The sequence below is a fragment of the Hypanus sabinus genome (assembly GCF_030144855.1).
Source record: "Hypanus sabinus isolate sHypSab1 chromosome 24 unlocalized genomic scaffold, sHypSab1.hap1 SUPER_24_unloc_4, whole genome shotgun sequence".
In the NCBI taxonomy this organism is placed as follows: domain Eukaryota; kingdom Metazoa; phylum Chordata; class Chondrichthyes; order Myliobatiformes; family Dasyatidae; genus Hypanus; species Hypanus sabinus.
This window is the reverse complement of record NW_026778947.1, coordinates 624,367-642,738: the sequence shown is the minus strand read 5'-3', so window position 1 is coordinate 642,738 and position 18,372 is coordinate 624,367. Positions and strand designations below refer to the sequence as shown.

At 51.1% G+C, this 18,372-nt stretch overlaps 1 protein-coding gene across 1 annotated transcript in view; it reads right to left on the bottom strand.

Annotated features, from left to right (window-relative positions):
• The window catches only part of LOC132385508 (protein phosphatase 1 regulatory subunit 3F-like), a 62,582-nt gene extending 45,354 nt beyond the window's left edge, over positions 1–17,228 (bottom strand). The window contains exon 1 of the mRNA XM_059957632.1: positions 16,365–17,228. Coding sequence (XP_059813615.1) covers positions 16,365–17,134 — 770 coding nt within the window. The 5' untranslated portion in view covers positions 17,135–17,228. The remainder of the gene's footprint in view (positions 1–16,364) is intronic.
• Between the last annotated feature and the right edge of the window lie 1,144 nt (positions 17,229–18,372).

Below are 18,372 nucleotides of genomic sequence, written 5' to 3'. Positions count from 1 at the left end.
ATATGGGGAGATGTGTAGGGAACATAGTGGGTTACAGATAATGGGAGGTGTGTAGGGACCGTAGTGGGTTACAGAGACGGGGAGATGTGTAGGGACCATAGTGGGTTATAGATATGGGGAGGTGTGTAGGGACCACAGTGGGTTATAGATATGGGGAGGTGTGTAGGGCCCGTAGTGGGTTATAGATATGGGGAGATGTGTAGGGACCATAGTGGGTTATAGATATGGGGAGATGTGTAGGGACCGTAGTGGGTTACAGATATGGGGAGGTGTGTAGGGCCCATAGTGGGTTATAGATATGGGGAGATGTGTAGGGACCGTAGTGGGTTATAGATATGGGGAGATGTGTAGGGACCATAGTGGGTTATAGATATGGGGAGATGTGTAGGGACCGTAGTGGGTTACAGATATGGGGAGGTGTGTAGGGCCCATAGTGGGTTATAGATATGGGGAGGTGTGTAGGGACCATAGTGGGTTACAGGTATGGGGAGGTGTGTAGGGACCGTAGTGGGTTACAGATACGGGGAGGTGTGTAGGGACCGTAGTGGGTTATAGATATGGGGAGATGTGTAGGGCCCATAGTGGGTTATAGATATGGGGAGATGTGTAGGGACCATAGTGGGTTACAGATATGGGGAGGTGTGTAGGGACCATAGTGGGTTATAGATATGGGGAGGTGTGTAGGGACCATAGTGGGTTACAGATATGGGGAGATGTGTAGGGACCGTAGTGGGTTATAGATATGGGGAGATGTGTAGGGACCGTAGTGGGTTATAGATATGGGGAGATGTGTAGGGACCGTAGTGGGTTACAGGTATGGGGAGGTGTGTAGGGACCATAGTGGGTTACAGATATGGGGAGGTGTGTAGGGACCGTAGTGGGTTACAGATATGGGGAGATGTGTAGGGACCATAGTGGGTTATAGATATGGGGAGGTGTGTAGGGACCATAGTGGGTTATAGATATGGGGAGGTGTGTAGGGACCGTAGTGGGTTATAGATATGGGGAGGTGTGTAGGGACCATAGTGGGTTATAGATATGGGGAGGTGTGTAGGGACCATAGTGGGTTATAGATATGGGGAGGTGTGTAGGGACCATAGTGGGTTATAGATATGGGGAGGTGTGTAGGGACCGTAGTGGGTTATAGATATGGGGAGGTGTGTAGGGACCGTAGTGGGTTACAGATATGGGGAGGTGTGTAGGGACCGTAGTGGGTTACAGATATGGGGAGATGTGTAGGGACCGTAGTGGGTTACAGATATGGGGAGATGTGTAGGGACCATAGTGGGTTATAGATATGGGGAGATGTGTAGGGACCATAGTGGGTTATAGATATGGGGAGGTGTGTAGGGACCATAGTGGGTTACAGATACGGGGAGGTGTGTAGGGACCGTAGTGGGTTATAGATATGGGGAGATGTGTAGGGCCCATAGTGGGTTATAGATATGGGGAGATGTGTAGGGACCATAGTGGGTTATAGATATGGGGAGGTGTGTAGGGACCGTAGTGGGTTATAGATATGGGGAGGTGTGTAGGGACCATAGTGGGTTATAGATATGGGGAGGTGTGTAGGGACCATAGTGGGTTATAGATATGGGGAGGTGTGTAGGGACCATAGTGGGTTATAGATATGGGGAGGTGTGTAGGGACCGTAGTGGGTTATAGATATGGGGAGGTGTGTAGGGACCGTAGTGGGTTACAGATATGGGGAGGTGTGTAGGGACCGTAGTGGGTTACAGATATGGGGAGATGTGTAGGGACCGTAGTGGGTTACAGATATGGGGAGATGTGTAGGGACCATAGTGGGTTATAGATATGGGGAGATGTGTAGGGACCATAGTGGGTTATAGATATGGGGAGGTGTGTAGGGACCATAGTGGGTTATAGATATGGGGAGGAGTGTAGGGACCATAGTGGGTTACAGATATGGGGAGGTGTGTAGGGACCATAGTGGGTTACAGGTATGGGGAGATGTGTAGGGACCATAGTGGGTTACAGGTATGGGGAGGTGTGTAGGGACCGTAGTGGGTTACAGATACGGGGAGGTGTGTAGGGACCGTAGTGGGTTATAGATATGGGGAGGTGTGTAGGGACCATAGTGGGTTATAGATATGGGGAGGTGTGTAGGGACCATAGTGGGTTATAGATATGGGGAGGAGTGTAGGGACCATAGTGGGTTATAGATATCGGGAGGTGTGTAGGGACCATAGTGGGTTACAGGTATGGGGAGATGTGTAGGGACCATAGTGGGTTACAGGTATGGGGAGGTGTGTAGGGACCGTAGTGGGTTACAGATACGGGGAGGTGTGTAGGGACCGTAGTGGGTTATAGATATGGGGAGGTGTGTAGGGACCATAGTGGGTTATAGATACGGGGTGGTGTGTAGGGCCCATAGTGGGTTATAGATATGGGGAGGTGTGTAGGGCCCATAGTGGGTTATAGATATGGGGAGGAGTGTAGGGACCATAGTGGGTTATAGATATCGGGAGGTGTGTAGGGACCATAGTGGGTTACAGGTATGGGGAGATGTGTAGGGACCATAGTGGGTTACAGGTATGGGGAGGTGTGTAGGGACCGTAGTGGGTTACAGATACGGGGAGGTGTGTAGGGACCGTAGTGGGTTATAGATACAGGGAGGTGTGTAGGGACCATAGTGGGTTATAGATATGGGGAGGTGTGTAGGGACCATAGTGGGTTACAGATACGGGGAGGTGTGTAGGGCCCATAGTGGGTTATAGATATGGGGAGATGTGTAGGGACCATAGTGGGTTATAGATATGGGGAGGTGTGTAGGGACCATAGTGGGTTACAGGTATGGGGAGATGTGTAGGGACCATAGTGGGTTACAGATATGGGGAGGTGTGTAGGGCCCATAGTGGGTTATAGATATGGGGAGATGTGTAGGGACCATAGTGGGTTATAGATATGGGGAGGTGTGTAGGGACCGTAGTGGGTTACAGGTATGGGGAGATGTGTAGGGACCATAGTGGGTTATAGATACGGGGAGATGTGTAGGGACCGTAGTGGGTTACAGATATGGGGAGGTGTGTAGGGACCATAGTGGGTTACAGATAATGGGAGATGTGTAGGGACCATAGTGGGTTATAGATATGGGGAGATGTGTAGGGACCGTAGTGGGTTATAGATATGGGGAGGTGTGTAGGGACCATAGTGGGTTACAGATATGGGGAGATGTGTAGGGACCATAGTGGGTTATAGATATGGGGAGGTGTGTAGGGAACGTAGTGGGTTACAGATACGGGGAGATGTGTAGGGCCCATAGTGGGTTACAGATATGGGGAGATGTGTAGGGACCGTAGTGGGTTACAGGTATGGGGAGGTGTGTAGGGACCATAGTGGGTTATAGATACGGGGAGGTGTGTAGGGACCATAGTGGGTTACAGATATGGGGAGGTGTTTAGGGACCATAGTGGGTTATAGATACGGGGAGATGTGTAGGGACCGTAGTGGGTTACAGATATGGGGAGGTGTGTAGGGACCATAGTGGGTTACAGATAATGGGAGATGTGTAGGGACCATAGTGGGTTATAGATATGGGGAGATGTGTAGGGACCGTAGTGGGTTATAGATATGGGGAGGTGTGTAGGGACCATAGTGGGTTATAGATATGGGGAGGTGTGTAGGGACCATAGTGGGTTACAGATATGGGGAGGTGTGTAGGGCCCATAGTGGGTTATAGATATGGGGAGGTGTGTAGGGACCATAGTGGGTTACAGATATGGGGAGATGTGTAGGGACCATAGTGGGTTATAGATATGGGGAGATGTGTAGGGACCATAGTGGGTTACAGATATGGGGAGGTGTGTAGGGACCATAGTGGGTTATAGATATGGGGAGATGTGTAGGGCCCATAGTGGGTTACAGATACGGGGAGGTGTGTAGGGACCATAGTGGGTTACAGATATGGGGAGGTGTGTAGGGCCCATAGTGGGTTATAGATATGGGGAGGTGTGTAGGGACCATAGTGGGTTACAGATATGGGGAGATGTGTAGGGACCATAGTGGGTTATAGATATGGGGAGATGTGTAGGGACCGTAGTGGGTTATAGATACGGGGAGGTGTGTAGGGCCCATAGTGGGTTATAGATATGGGGAGGTGTGTAGGGACCGTAGTGGGTTATAGATATGGGGAGGTGTGTAGGGACCGTAGTGGGTTACAGATATGGGGAGATGTGTAGGGACCATAGTGGGTTACAGATATGGGGAGGTGTGTAGGGACCGTAGTGGGTTATAGATATGGGGAGGTGTGTAGGGACCATAGTGGGTTATAGATATGGGGAGATGTGTAGGGACCATAGTGGGTTATAGATATGGGGAGGTGTGTAGGGACCATAGTGGGTTACAGATATGGGGAGGTGTGTAGGGACCGTAGTGGGTTACAGATATGGGGAGGTGTGTAGGGACCATAGTGGGTTATAGATATGGGGAGGTGTGTAGGGACCATAGTGGGTTATAGATATGGGGAGATGTGTAGGGACCATAGTGGGTTATAGATATGGGGAGATGTGTAGGGACCGTAGTGGGTTATAGATATGGGGAGGTGTGTAGGGACCGTAGTGGGTTATAGATATGGGGAGGTGTGTAGGGCCCATAGTGGGTTATAGATATGGGGAGGTGTGTAGGGACCATAGTGGGTTATAGATATGGGGAGATGTGTAGGGACCGTAGTGGGTTATAGATATGGGGAGGTGTGTAGGGACCGTAGTGGGTTACAGGTATGGGGAGATGTGTAGGGACCATAGTGGGTTATAGATATGGGGAGGTGTGTAGGGACCGTAGTGGGTTATAGATATGGGGAGGTGTGTAGGGACCGTAGTGGGTTATAGATATGGGGAGGTGTGTAGGGACCGTAGTGGGTTACAGGTATGGGGAGGTGTGTAGGGACCGTAGTGGGTTATAGATATGGGGAGGTGTGTAGGGACCATAGTGGGTTATAGATATGGGGAGGTGTGTAGGGACCGTAGTGGGTTACAGGTATGGGGAGGTGTGTAGGGACCGTAGTGGGTTATAGATATGGGGAGGTGTGTAGGGACCGTAGTGGGTTATAGATATGGGGAGGTGTGTAGGGACCGTAGTGGGTTATAGATATGGGGAGGTGTGTAGGGACCATAGTGGGTTATAGATATGGGGAGGTGTGTAGGGAACATAGTGGGTTACAGATAATGGGAGGTGTGTAGGGACCGTAGTGGGTTACAGAGACGGGGAGATGTGTAGGGACCATAGTGGGTTATAGATATGGGGAGGTGTGTAGGGACCATAGTGGGTTATAGATATGGGGAGGTGTGTAGGGACCATAGTGGGTTATAGATATGGGGAGGTGTGTAGGGACCATAGTGGGTTACAGATATGGGGAGGTGTGTAGGGACCGTAGTGGGTTATAGATATGGGGAGGTGTGTAGGGACCGTAGTGGGTTATAGATATGGGGAGGTGTGTAGGGACCATAGTGGGTTATAGATATGGGGAGGTGTGTAGGGACCGTAGTGGGTTATAGATATGGGGAGGTGTGTAGGGACCGTAGTGGGTTATAGATATGGGGAGGTGTGTAGGGACCATAGTGGGTTATAGATATGGGGAGGTGTGTAGGGACCATAGTGGGTTATAGATATGGGGAGGTGTGTAGGGACCGTAGTGGGTTATAGATATGGGGAGGTGTGTAGGGACCGTAGTGGGTTATAGATATGGGGAGGTGTGTAGGGACCATAGTGGGTTATAGATATGGGGAGGTGTGTAGGGACCATAGTGGGTTATAGATATGGGGAGGTGTGTAGGGACCATAGTGGGTTATAGATATGGGGAGGTGTGTATGGCCCATAGTGGGTTACAGATACGGGGAGGTGTGTAGGGACCATAGTGGGTTACAGATACGGGGAGGTGTGTAGGGACCATAGTGGGTTATAGATATGGGGAGGTGTGTAGGGACCATAGTGGTTTATAGATACGGGGAGGTGTGTAGGGCCCATAGTGGGTTATAGATACGGGGAGGTGTGTAGGGCCCATAGTGGGTTATAGATATGGGGAGGTGTGTAGGGCCCATAGTGGGTTATAGATATGGGGAGGTGTGTAGGGACCATAGTGGGTTATAGATACGGGGAGGTGTGTAGGGACCATAGTGGGTTACAGATACGGGGAGGTGTGTAGGGACCGTAGTGGGTTATAGATATGGGGAGGTGTGTAGGGACCATAGTGGGTTATAGATATGGGGAGATGTGTAGGGACCATAGTGGGTTACAGAGACGGGGTGGGTGTATGGACAAAATTGATTGGCAGAGATGGCTACAGAGGAGTGGACTGAATGGATGAGAGAGGCTTACAGAAACAGTGTGATGCTCAGGAACCAGAGAAGTTTACACAGGTGGTGAGAGATATAGGGACCAGACAGTTTCACTGGGATGTATGGAGCAGAGAATTTACCGAGACAGGATTGGATGAATGGACTAAAGAGTTTTACAGAGACAGTGAGGGGTGCATGGATCAGAGTGGGTCACAGTGATGGGGAGGGTTTTGCTGACCCAGAGAGTTATGTTGGAACCAGAAGAGACCAACAGGGGGTCACAGAGACAGCGTGGAGCGTAGTGGCCAGAGAGGCTTACAGAGATGGTGAGTGATGTGTGGGCCAGAGAGGCTTACAGAGAAGGGGTAGGGTGCATGAACCAGAGGGACTTTCAGAGACTGGTTGAAATGTATGGAACAGAGATGGGCTAGGCTGTAGCAGTTGGAGGGTTGCAGAGATGGAGAGTTCTGCAAGAACAAAATTGAGCTGCAGAGCCAGGGAGGGTATAGAGGCCGGTGGGGGTCACAGAGGCACCATGATGTGTAGGGACCAGAAAGAGACTGAGACGGGTGTAACCACAGAGGCTTACAGAGATGATGAGGCTGCAGCAACCAGTACAGCTTAGAGACAGTGTGGGGTGCAGGGCCCAGAGAGGCTTACAAAGACATTAAGGGGTGTAGGGACTGAAGAGGTGGGGTGTGATGTAAGAACCAGAGACGTTTACAGAGACAGGGTGAAGCTCAGGGACCCAACAAGCTTACAGAGACGGTGTGGGATGTAGGATCCTGACAGGCTCTCAAAGACTTGGAGGGTTGCATGGACCAGCGGGGGATCACAGACAGGGAGGGATGCAGAGTCAGGGAGTTGTGAAGGAATCGGAGGGTATAGAGGCCAGATGGGTTCACAGATGGAGAGGGGAGTCGGGATGAGAGAGGGCACAGAGAAGGAGTGGAGTGTAGGGACCACAGAGACTTACAGGAATGGAGACATATATATGCACCAGAGAGGTTCAAAGAGACGGGTGCATTTACAAGACAGGATTAGAGAGATGGGAAGGTTTGTATGGCTGGAGAGGGTCATAGAGATGGGGAAGGGTGTAGGGGGAAGGGGGCATCACAGAGTAACAGAAGGGGTATAGGGGCCAATAGGGTTCACAGAGAAGTGAGGGGCTTAGGGAAGAGAGGGAGTCTCAGAGATGCAGAGGGATTACATAGATAGGGAGGGGTGTAGGGGAGGGATTACAGAGAGGGTGAGGTGTAGGGAAGAGTGGAATTACAGAGACGGGGAGGGGTGTAAGGGTGAGAGGGATTACAGATTGAGGAAGGGTGTAGTGGCTTGGAGGTGTTACAGAGATGGAGAGGGGTGGAGGGATTACAGAGACAGAGGGGTGTAGGGGAGGGAGGGATTACAGAGACAGAGGGGTGTAGGGGAGGGAGGGATCACAGAGACGCAGAGGGGTGTAGGGGAGGAAGGGAACATGGAGACTCGGAGGGCTGTAGGGGAGGGAGGGATTACAAAGACGTGGAGGGATGTAATGGAAGGAGGGATTACAGAGTAGCAGAGGGGTGTAGGGGAGGGAGGGATTACAGAAACACAAAGGGGTGTAGGGGAGGAAGGGATCATAGAGACATGGAGGGATTATGGAAACACAAAGGGGTGTGGGGGAGGAAGAGATCACAGAGACACGGAGGGATGTAGTGGAGGGAGGGATTACGGAGATGTGGAGGGGTGTAGGGGAGGAAGGGATATCAGACACAAAGGGGTGTGGGGGAGGAAGAGATTACAGAGACACGGAGGGGTGTAGTGGAGGGAGGGATTACGGAGATGTGGAGGGGTGTAGTGGAGGGAGGGATTACGGAGGTGGAGGGATGGAGGGGAGGAAGGGGTTACGGAGATGTGGAGGGGTGTAGGGGAGGGAGGGATCATAGAGATGCGTAGGGGTGTAGTGGAGGGAGGGATCACAGAGACATGGAGGGGTGGAAGGGATTACGGAGATGTGGAGGGGTGAAGGGGAGGAAGGGGTTACGGAGTTGTGGAGGGGTTTAGGGGAGGAAGGGGTTACGGAGATGTGGAGGGGTTTAGGGGAGGAAGGGATTACGGAGATGTGGAGGGATGGAGGGGAGGAAGGGGTTACGGAGATGTGGAGGGGTGTAGGGGAGGGAGGGATCATAGAGATGCGTAGGGGTGTAGTGGAGGGAGGGATCACAGAGACATGGAGGGGTGGAAGGGATTACGGAGATGTGGAGGGGTGTAGGGGTGGAAGGGATTACGGAGATGTGGAGGGGTGAAGGGGTGGAAGGGATTACGGAGATGTGGAGGGGTGAAGGGGTGGAAGGGATTACGGAGATGTGGAGGGGTGAAGGGGAGGGAGGGATTACGGAGATGTGGAGGGGTGAAGGGGTGGAAGGGATTACGGAGATGTGGAGGGGTGTAGGGCAGGGAGGGATTACGGAGATGTGGAGGGGTGAAGGGGTGGAAGGGATTACGGAGATGTGGAGGGGTGTAGGGCAGGGAGGGATTACGGAGATGTGGAGGGGTGTAGGGCAGGGAGGGATTACGGAGATGTGGAGGGGTGTAGGGGTGGAAGGGATTACGGAGATGTGGAGGGGTGTAGGGCAGGGAGGGATTACGGAGATGTGGAGGGGTGTAGGGGAGGAACGGATCATAGAGATGCGGATTACAGATTGGGGAAGGATGTAGGGGCCAGAGGTGTTTCAGAGATGGGGAGTATAGTATAGGGAGGGATTATAGAGATAGGGTAAGGTGCAAGGCTGGAAGAGATTACAGAGATGGCGAGGGGTTTCAGGGTCCTGCTCAGTAATGAGCTGCGGGTTTGGAGTTAAGTAGGTCTTGGATAAGAGGCTAATGGATTGGGAATAAGAAGCAGTAATAGGAAGTTTTTGGACGGAAGCAGACAGGAAGGGGGAGTGTATGGAGGCAGATTACACAACATGGAGCTGTGGACACTCCTGGGGATATGATGGGAGGGGTGTGGGGAAATGAACTGGTTTTACACGCCCTTGTGGACAGTGATTTGGAGAGGGGCTGGCTGGTGCCTCTGAATACGGAGTGCCTCAGAGAGAGGACAGAGTGATTGCATCACCGAGACCTGACCCTGGCCAGCTGGCAGGACGTTGAGCAAGTGGGCAGGGATTGCAGTGTGTGCTGGAACAAGGCAGACAGTACAACACAGAAACAGGACCTTTGATGTAACAATTAAATTAGTAATATATGCCTAGCTAGACTAGTCCCTTCTGCCTGAATAATGTCCGTATCCCTCCATTTCTCACATATCCATACCTCCATCTACACATCACCTTTGAACTTAACTCATCACCAGAAATGCAGGCCCTCTGGTATCAGTCATTTCAATCCTGGGAAAATATCCCAGCTATCTAACTCTACCTGTGGTGTAGTGCTGTACAGCACCAGCAATCAGGGTTCAGTTCTTGCTGTTGGCTTCTCACCATGTCCGTGTGGGTTTCCTCCAGGTGATACACCTTCCAAAGACGTAGTGGTTAGGATTAGTGAGCTGTTGGCACCGGAAGCTTGTCAACATGGCGGCCTGCTCAGCACAATCTTTGATCTGTGTTGGTCGTTAATGTAAACAATGCATTTCACTATACGTATCAACGTATGTGTGACAAATTTAGTTAATCTCTAATCTTTATCACAATTTTATGAAACTCCCTCAGTTCTCTCCTCAGTCTTTACTGCTTGAGAGAAAACAAAGCAAGTTAGCCCAGCCTCTCCTTTGTGCCCTCTGATCTGGGCAGCATCCTGGTCAATGTCTTCGACACCCTCTCCAAAAACCCCCACACCTTTCTTGTAATGGGGTGACCAGAACTGTATGCAATCCTCCAGATGCGGCACAACTAGAGTTTTATAAAGCTGCAACATGACTCTTAAACTCAGTGCCTCGACTAATAAAGGCAAGCATGGCATATGCCTTCCCCACCGATGTATCAACCTGTGCAGTCACTTTCAGAGAGAAAACATCATGCAGTGGAGGACCTTTAAAAAAAGATCCCTGTAAACTCAGGTGCAAAGGGGGCATTGAGCATTTGGAGTCAGGAGAAATTCCTCACCAGTGCATTTCTGTTCCAGCGAGCGAGGCTCGACTGGCTGCTGGGCAGGAAGCAGTTACCATCAGAGATGAGAGTGTCTGTGGAATATAGAGCGCTCCTTGGGTAAAAATACTCAGCTGGAGAGGAGCCAGTGTGAATAGGATGAGAAAAGAGCTGGCAGGGGTAAACTAGGATCAATGCTCAGTAGGAAAAAGTGACAGAGGCATGGAGACCTTTAATAAAATGAAGATGAGTCAGCTGGAGTCCCACTAAAGAGAAGTTAAGCTGGTGATCGAGTTCCCTGGGAATGTTCAGAAGGAGAGAGATCAGCTGGGGGTGGGGAGCTGGCAGACCAGGTAGGGAGAGGGTAAAAGAGGGAGGGGATGGTGGGGGGTGGAAAGAGGGAGCATGGCGAGATGAAGCGCAGCGGGGCAAGGTCAGTGATGTGAGATAGAGGCAAAGAGGAGTGAGGGGGTGACTGAGGGGAGACAGGAAGAGCGAGGGAGAATTGGAGAGAGAAAAAGAGGGAGGCAGAGAGAGGAGCACAGGCAGAGTTGGGTGGGAATTATGAAGGAAACACGAGCAAAGAAGAAAAGGAACACACAAACTCAAGGATGGAGCAGAGAGGAAAGGATAGAGGGACTGGTCAGTAACCAGAGGGGAGGCTGAGGGTTGAGCTAAGGACTGTACATGCATCCTCACTGGGTTCACGAGGAGGGATCGGAAGCACTAGAAGGATACTCCCCAAGGAAGTAAGGGCAAGGATTCCAGAAGTGCTGCCCTCTGGGGGTGGTGACTGGGGACTGAGGAGCATGGGAAAAGTTGCACCCTTGCCCCATGGAGGCCTTCAGGGTAAAGCTAGCGGCCATGGAGTGCTGTGTTGACCCTCAGGCTTGGGAACAATCAGTCACTTGGACTGGTGTGGGCTGCTTAGTAAAAAATAGTGTGGATTCTGGGTGAAGTCAAAAAGTCCTAAAGGCAGAAACAGGCCCATCTGCATAATTGATATATACTGACCAAGCCTCCCATCTCCTGTTTGGCCCACAGCAGCCTTTCTCAACCTTTTTGCCCTGTAGTAACCCTGGAAATAATGGTCAGGTGTCAAGGAACCCCTACGTAAAAATTATTATATCTACACTGTACATTAGTGTGATCAGTAAGTTGTAGATATAATAATCCAAAAATAATTGTCAAAGCTCTTTACAGATCTTTCATTCTTTTTCATAAATTTTAACAACTCATAAGGTAAGCACAACAAATTTCTCAATTCTGAGTCGAACCTGAGATAAGCACACATGGATTTCACCTTCAACTGAAAACTCTATCCTTGCTCTTGATGCTTGTTAAACAAGGAAAATCTTGCTCGTACGTGTAAGAAGTTGAAAACTACAGCAAAATATTTATTGCTTTCCTATGAATGGCAGAATACTCTTCTTTCACAGAAATCCAGAACTCATCCAGGAGCAAGTCAGTAAATCTCATCTGAACTGCACGATCAGGGTGCAGCTCACAAAGTTCTTCCTCGTCTCTTCAAATCAAGTTCTCAGGCTGAGCAGAAGAAAGGGTCCCTCACCCAGTCATACAATAGTGTTGAAAGAGAGGAAAATTACAGTTTAATTTTGTTCTGCAGTTCTTCCAGGTGGTTTTCAGTAAGACTCGAGACTTTCTGATATCTTTCCTCACTCTCCAGCAGTGGAAACATTTTAAGATTTAAATCCAAGAATCTTATCACTTGAAGTTGAAACATTTTCTCCAGGGTCTTGCAGAGGCTTATTCAAATGATGAAAAATGTCTGTTAGGTAGGCTAGTTTCCGCAGCCATTCTTTGTCTTCAAATCGCTCATCAAAATCTGGCTATTTTCTTGAAAATAATCCTGCAGTTCAGTTTTGAGCTTCAACCACCTGTTGAGAACTCTTCCCCTGCTAAGCCACCAGTTTTCTGCATGCAGCAGGAGACTGGCGTGCTCAGTTTTAGGCTTTCACACTGTTTTTTAAACATTCGAGTTAACTGGTCTTAAAGCTACTAAATAACTCGCTTCCTGGACCCTTTTACTGACTGTGACTGGCTGTGATTTGTAGTGAAGTGTCTTTTCAATGTTGTCGCTGCATTAGTAAGTTGTTTCCCACAGACTGGGCACAATGGAATCGGACAACCTGGATCACCAATCCACTGAGAAGAGCTTTCATTGTAAAGATGGAGATTTTTTGTGTCTGTTGTTGCACTAGTGCAGTGAAGTGACTCAGAAGATTGTAATTCTTCATCATTAACCTTATCCAAATTGTCTGCAGGCCTAGGCCTAGAGCCTCCTTTTCCATCTCACACCTCCTCTTCAAAAATAACCACACTGGACTGTCTTTCCTCCAATTTCCTCAAACTTCCCTCCAATTTTCTACTACACTGTTAGTTTGTTTGCTCCTGTTAAGTCAGTCAGTGGCATGTAAGGGGAAATTGCAACAGGAGAGTATGACATCACAGCCCAAGTTGGACAAGTCTTTCAATGCTCGGAAAATGCACTTCATGCTCAAGAGCCTACTGTCCTCCCCTCTGTGCAATACAGCGCTCACCAATTATCAATGGCTTCAAAAACTGAGAATGGACTCAACCAAATAAACACAGTCCAACTGCACACTGCCATACTGGGCTGAGATTGGTAACGGGGCTGCTCAGTCGCTACCCACCACTGCGAGCATTGGCATTATGTGAAGTTCAAAAAACAATGTTTTTTTAAAATCACAATCTCTTGCAGGCAGCTAGGGTTCTGTGGAACCCCAGATGAAAAACCCTCCTTTAGAACCTTAACCTTTCCTGTCCAAGTATGGGGGGGGGGGGAGAGGAATGTAGGAGGAGGGAGCTAATCGAAACCTATCATTATATTGAAAGGCCTAGACAGAGTGGATATGGAGAGGATTGTTTCCTATAGTGGGAGAGTCTAGGACCAGAGGGCACAGCCTCAGAATAGAGGGACATCCTTTTAGAACAGAGATGAGGAGGAATTTCTTCAGCCAGAGGATGGCAAATCTGTGGAATTCACTGTCACAGACAGCTGTGGAGGCCAAGTTATTGGGTATATTTAAAGCGGAGGTCGATAGGTTCTTGATCAGTCAAAGCATCAAAGGTTATTGGGGGAAGGCAGGAGAATGGGGTTTAGAAGGATAATAATCAGCCATGATGGAATGGAACAGACTCAAATGGACAAATGATCCTATATCTTTGGTTTAATTTCCTCTGGCAGTTCATTCCATATAGCCACCTCCCTCTGGGTGAAAAAGTCCATTAATCCTCTCTCCTCCATACCCTCTAGTTTTTGAAGAATATGTGCATTCACCGTAACTATGCCCCTCATGGTTTTATACAACTCATTCAATAAACAAAGTCTCAACCCGCTCAATCTCTCTCCACAACTCAGCCCTCAAGTCCCGTAAATCTCCACTATACTCTTTTACAGGGTCACTCGAAGTGAACGTAGGAGGATTGATGGGGTGGACACAGAGCAGGTAGACCAAGCACAACACAGGGAGTGAGCTATCCCACCATGAGCGGCTGGGAACAGGAATGAGAGATTGGAGTTAAGGGTAGCCGGGGCAGAGGGGAGCCTAAGGGAGACTTTTGATGGTAAAGTTCACGAGGTTGGAGAGGAATCCGACAGGAGAAAACTTGCAAGGCTTTGCAGAAGAGACAAGAGGCACTGGGGTGCTTTTATGTAGAGTTAGTAAAAACGTAAGAGGCCGAAAGGCCTCTTTCTGAGTGTAGGCCCATCCATGGGGGAGGGGGTGTCAGACTGGACACGGACCAAAACAAGTACTGAATGCCCTTGTGGCGATGGAGGTCAGAGTGAGGGAGCTTGGCCAGGACACCTCCGGGGTGTCCAAGACTGGAGACAGCCAAAGAAAGATGAGACAGTGTTAACCTTGGAAGGGCAAGGGAGTAGTGATACAGTTCCATATCAGGATGATGTGGCTTGTTTCTGTGCCCACTACTCTTGGCCTCCCTGGTGGTGCAGGCCCTTCAGCCCAACTTGCCTGTTCTGACCCAGCTGTCTACCCAAGCTCATCAAACTTGCCTGCATTTGGCCCATATCCCACTAAACCTTTCCTATCCATGGATGAGAGAGGATCTTATACAAACATAAAATTATGAAAATGATTAAGATAGAGGCAGGAAAATTTTTCCTGCTGGTGAGACTAGAACCACAAAAGAATAACCTTATGTGCAATGTTTCCTCTATTTTTTAAAAACAGCTGTGAAGACCAACTATTGCTGTGAGCAGGAAACTGTCTACACAGCCTGAAAACTGAGGCACTTTCATACAACACTATATAAAAGAAAATTCCAGTGCACAGCAACAAGGGTTATGTGTGTGGGAGCATTTCAGTGAGTTAGAGGGAACAGTGTTCATTTTTCACACTGGTACAATGAAGTGTATCATTTGCATCAACAAGAAACACTCTTTGAGAAAGCGCTGGGGGCAGCCCTCAAGTGTCGTCACACTTCCTGCATCAATATAGCATGCTCATGACTCAAACAGGTACATCCTTGGAATGTGGGAGGAGATTGGAGCACCAACCATTACGCTACCTCTAGAAGCATAGCCTCGAGGTTCAGGAGGATAGGTTTGGGACAATGTATTTATTGAGATACAGTGTGGGGTAGGCCCTTCCGGCCCAGCAATCCCTCCCAGTTTAACCTTAGCCTAATCGTGTGACAATTTACAGTGACCAATTAACCTACAAACGGTATGTCTTTGGGCTGAGGGAGGAAAAGCGGAGCACCCGGAGGAAACCCAGGTGCCATGGGAGAGAATGTACAAACTGCTCACAGAGAGGTGAGTATTGAGCCCCAGTCGGTGATTGCTGCCACTGTAAAGCATTACGCTAATTGTTACACTACCTCGAGGCGCGTAGCCTCAAGATTCAGGGGAATAGGTTTTAGGACAGAGACGAGGAGAAACTGCTTTTCCCAGACGCTGTGAAACATGTGGAATTCTGTGCCTAGGGAAGCAGTAGAGGCAAACTGCATTCAACAGAGTTCAGACAGCTCAACGAATTTGCACAGCAGGGTTATGAGGAAAAGGTGGGAAGGTGGAGCTGAGTCCACAGCCAGATCAATCATGGTTTTACTGACCGGCAGAACAGGCTCAATGAGCCATATGTCCGGCTCCTGCTCCTGTTTGTCATGTAGAAGGTTACTCTCGAAGGCAGACATACCCAGTGTTTAAATGCCATAAGCAGCACAGTGCATTACAGACATGGCATTTGCTGTAACTGTACCCGCCTCAACCCCTCCCTCTGACTTACCCACCACTCTGATCCACTCTCACTTTAAACCTGTGCCTTCTAGACTCAGACTCTCCCTCCCCTGGGAAAGGCTGTGACCTTACCCACATCATTTGTGATATTATAAACCTCCTTAAGGTCACCCCCTCAGCCTTCTTCACTCTGGAGAAAACAGTCCCAGCTTGTCCAGTGTAACTCGAGCCCTCGAATGAATCTTTTCTACCCCTCTCTCTGGGTCATGTCACTGGCTGAAGCTCCCAACCAGAATTTCCATCACCCCCATTCCAGAAACACTGTCCCACAAAGACTACCCCCACCTTCTCAAGGGGCCATTAACGGTGAGTTTTGGCAGGTACCTCCAGGCTGTGAGTAACAAACGAGACAAGTGGATGGTGGGGTGTTGAGGTGGGGGGGAGTGGAGGTGAAACATGCTGGGCAAGGATCCTGAGCATGCTCTTCATTCTGACAGCTGGGGAGCAGACCAATTGGCCCATCTGCTCAGCCTATTCTCTCACCATTCCAAAGGGCAGGGGAGGATTGAATTTCACAAGATAGGTAGGTCCTGTCTCCCCCCTCCCATGATAATGTAGGCCACTGGTCTGTAGGACACATTTCTGGGCTGTGCCTCTCACTCTCTTTAGGCTGGCAGGGTGAGGAGGGCAGGGAAGTCTGGGTGGATGTGGAACCTATGCCAAACACCCTCCCACCCCAGAGACCTCTTTCCCTCCTACCTGAGCGAAGTGGTCTTCAGGCAGCTGCGTAGCCCCCTGCCCTCCTGGCTGGTAGCACAAAGAGGCCCCTTCTCCTCAACCCCCTCGACCTCGCATACCAATGAGTAGTTGGCACCCCCGTTATTGGCCCAGTAGACATTGCCAGGGGTCTGGTAGCGCACAACAAAGTCCAGCCTGGCCCCAGGGCGGGCACAGGGCCAGGGGAAGGACAAGACGAATGCGAAGAGGTCGGTGTGGCCATCTGCCGCCGTCTCCACGTGCTCAGCCGGGTGGTCATAGAAGGTGGCCCAGTCATCCAGGGTGGCCCTCACCTGCACCGTCTTCTGGAAGGCCAGGTTCAGCACCCGGACCAGTCCACGCACCGACAGCGGGTCATCTAGCGTCTGGATGGACTCCAGCTCTACACCATGCTCCTCCACCCGCTCCAGCAGCTGGCAGGGTGAGGAGGGCAGGGCGAAGTCTGGGTGGATGCTGAACCGGTGCTCTCCTTCCTCATCCTCTGTCCCCAGGGGCTCCAGAGGTTCGAATTGACTATAGTACTGCAGGTGCACCAGGTCCAGCCCACAGGTGTCTGCAAAGCGGACTTTACGGCTGAGGGAGGGGTCCTCCGCCTCATCACAGCTCCTGTCTCTCCTCCTCGGAGTTGGTGAGGACCTGGGAATCAGGTGCACTTTAAATTCATCCTCTTCCTCCCCCTCTTCCTCTTCCCCTTCTTCGTCCTTTCCTCCTCCCTCGGGCACCGGCACCCGAAGCAGCGCCGAACCACTCATTTGCCCAACCCCAACACCGTCTCCCCGTCGGCTCCCGGGGTTACCGGGCAAATATCAGGGACAGCGCAGCGCTTCACACTGTCCGGGAGCCGCCCCCTCCCTCTCTGTCAATCACAGCCCGGCTGGCCAATGCGTGGCAGAGCTTGGAGAGGTAGGCTGAGCCAGAAGAGCGACAGGCCAATAGGGGTCGGGCATTTGCAAAGCCCGGATGCGGGTCTGAAGGCACCAATGGCATCACCGCCAGCTGAGCAGCGCTGTCCAATAGGAACGCGGTTTAGGAGAGAAGTACCGGGCCAGCTGAGCAGCGTTCACCAATAGGCATTCAGATCGGATAGGATCAGCGCCGGAATGCGGGAGCAACTCCGCAGGTCAGGCGGTCAGTGGAAAAGGGTCAGGGCTCCGGCCACCCGAGCAGATTTCATCCACATTGACCAGCAGGCCAGGCGGTCAGTGGAAAAGGGTCAGGGCTCCGGCCACCCGAGCACGGCTCATCCACATTGACCAGCAGGCCAGGCGGTCAGTGGAAAAGGGTCCGGGCTCCGGGCCACCCGAGCACGGCTCATCCACGTACACCAGCAGGCCAGGCGGTCAGTGGAAAAGGGTCCGGGCTCCGGGCCACCCGAGCACGGCTCATCCACGTACACCAGCAGGCCAGGCGGTCAGTGGAAAAGGGTCCGGGCTCCGGCCACCCGAGCAGATTTCATCCATATTGACCAGCAGGCCAGGCGGTCAGTGGAGAAGGGTCAGGGCTCCGGCCACCCGAGCAGGGCTGATCCACATTGACCAGCAGGCCAGGCGGTCAGTGGAAAAGGGTCAGGGCTTCGGGCCACCCGAGCATGGCTGATCCACATACACCAGCAGGCCAGGCGGTCAGTGGAAAAGGGTCAGGGCTCCGGCCACCTGAGCACGGCTGATCCACATTGACCAGCAGGCCAGGCGGTCAGTGGAAAAGGGTCAGGGCTCCGGCCACCCGAGCATGGCTGATCCACATACACCAGCAGGCCAGGCGGTCAGTGGAAAAGGGTCAGGGCTCCGGCCACCCGAGCAGGGCTCATCCACATTGACCAGCAGGCCAGGCGGTCAGTGGAAAAGGGTCAGGGCTCCGGCCACCTGAGCACGGCTGATCCACATTGACCAGCAGGCCAGGCGGTCAGTGGAAAAGGGTCAGGGCTCCGGCCACCCGAGCAGATTTCATCCACATTGACCAGCAGGCCAGGCGGTCAGTGGAAAAGGGTCAG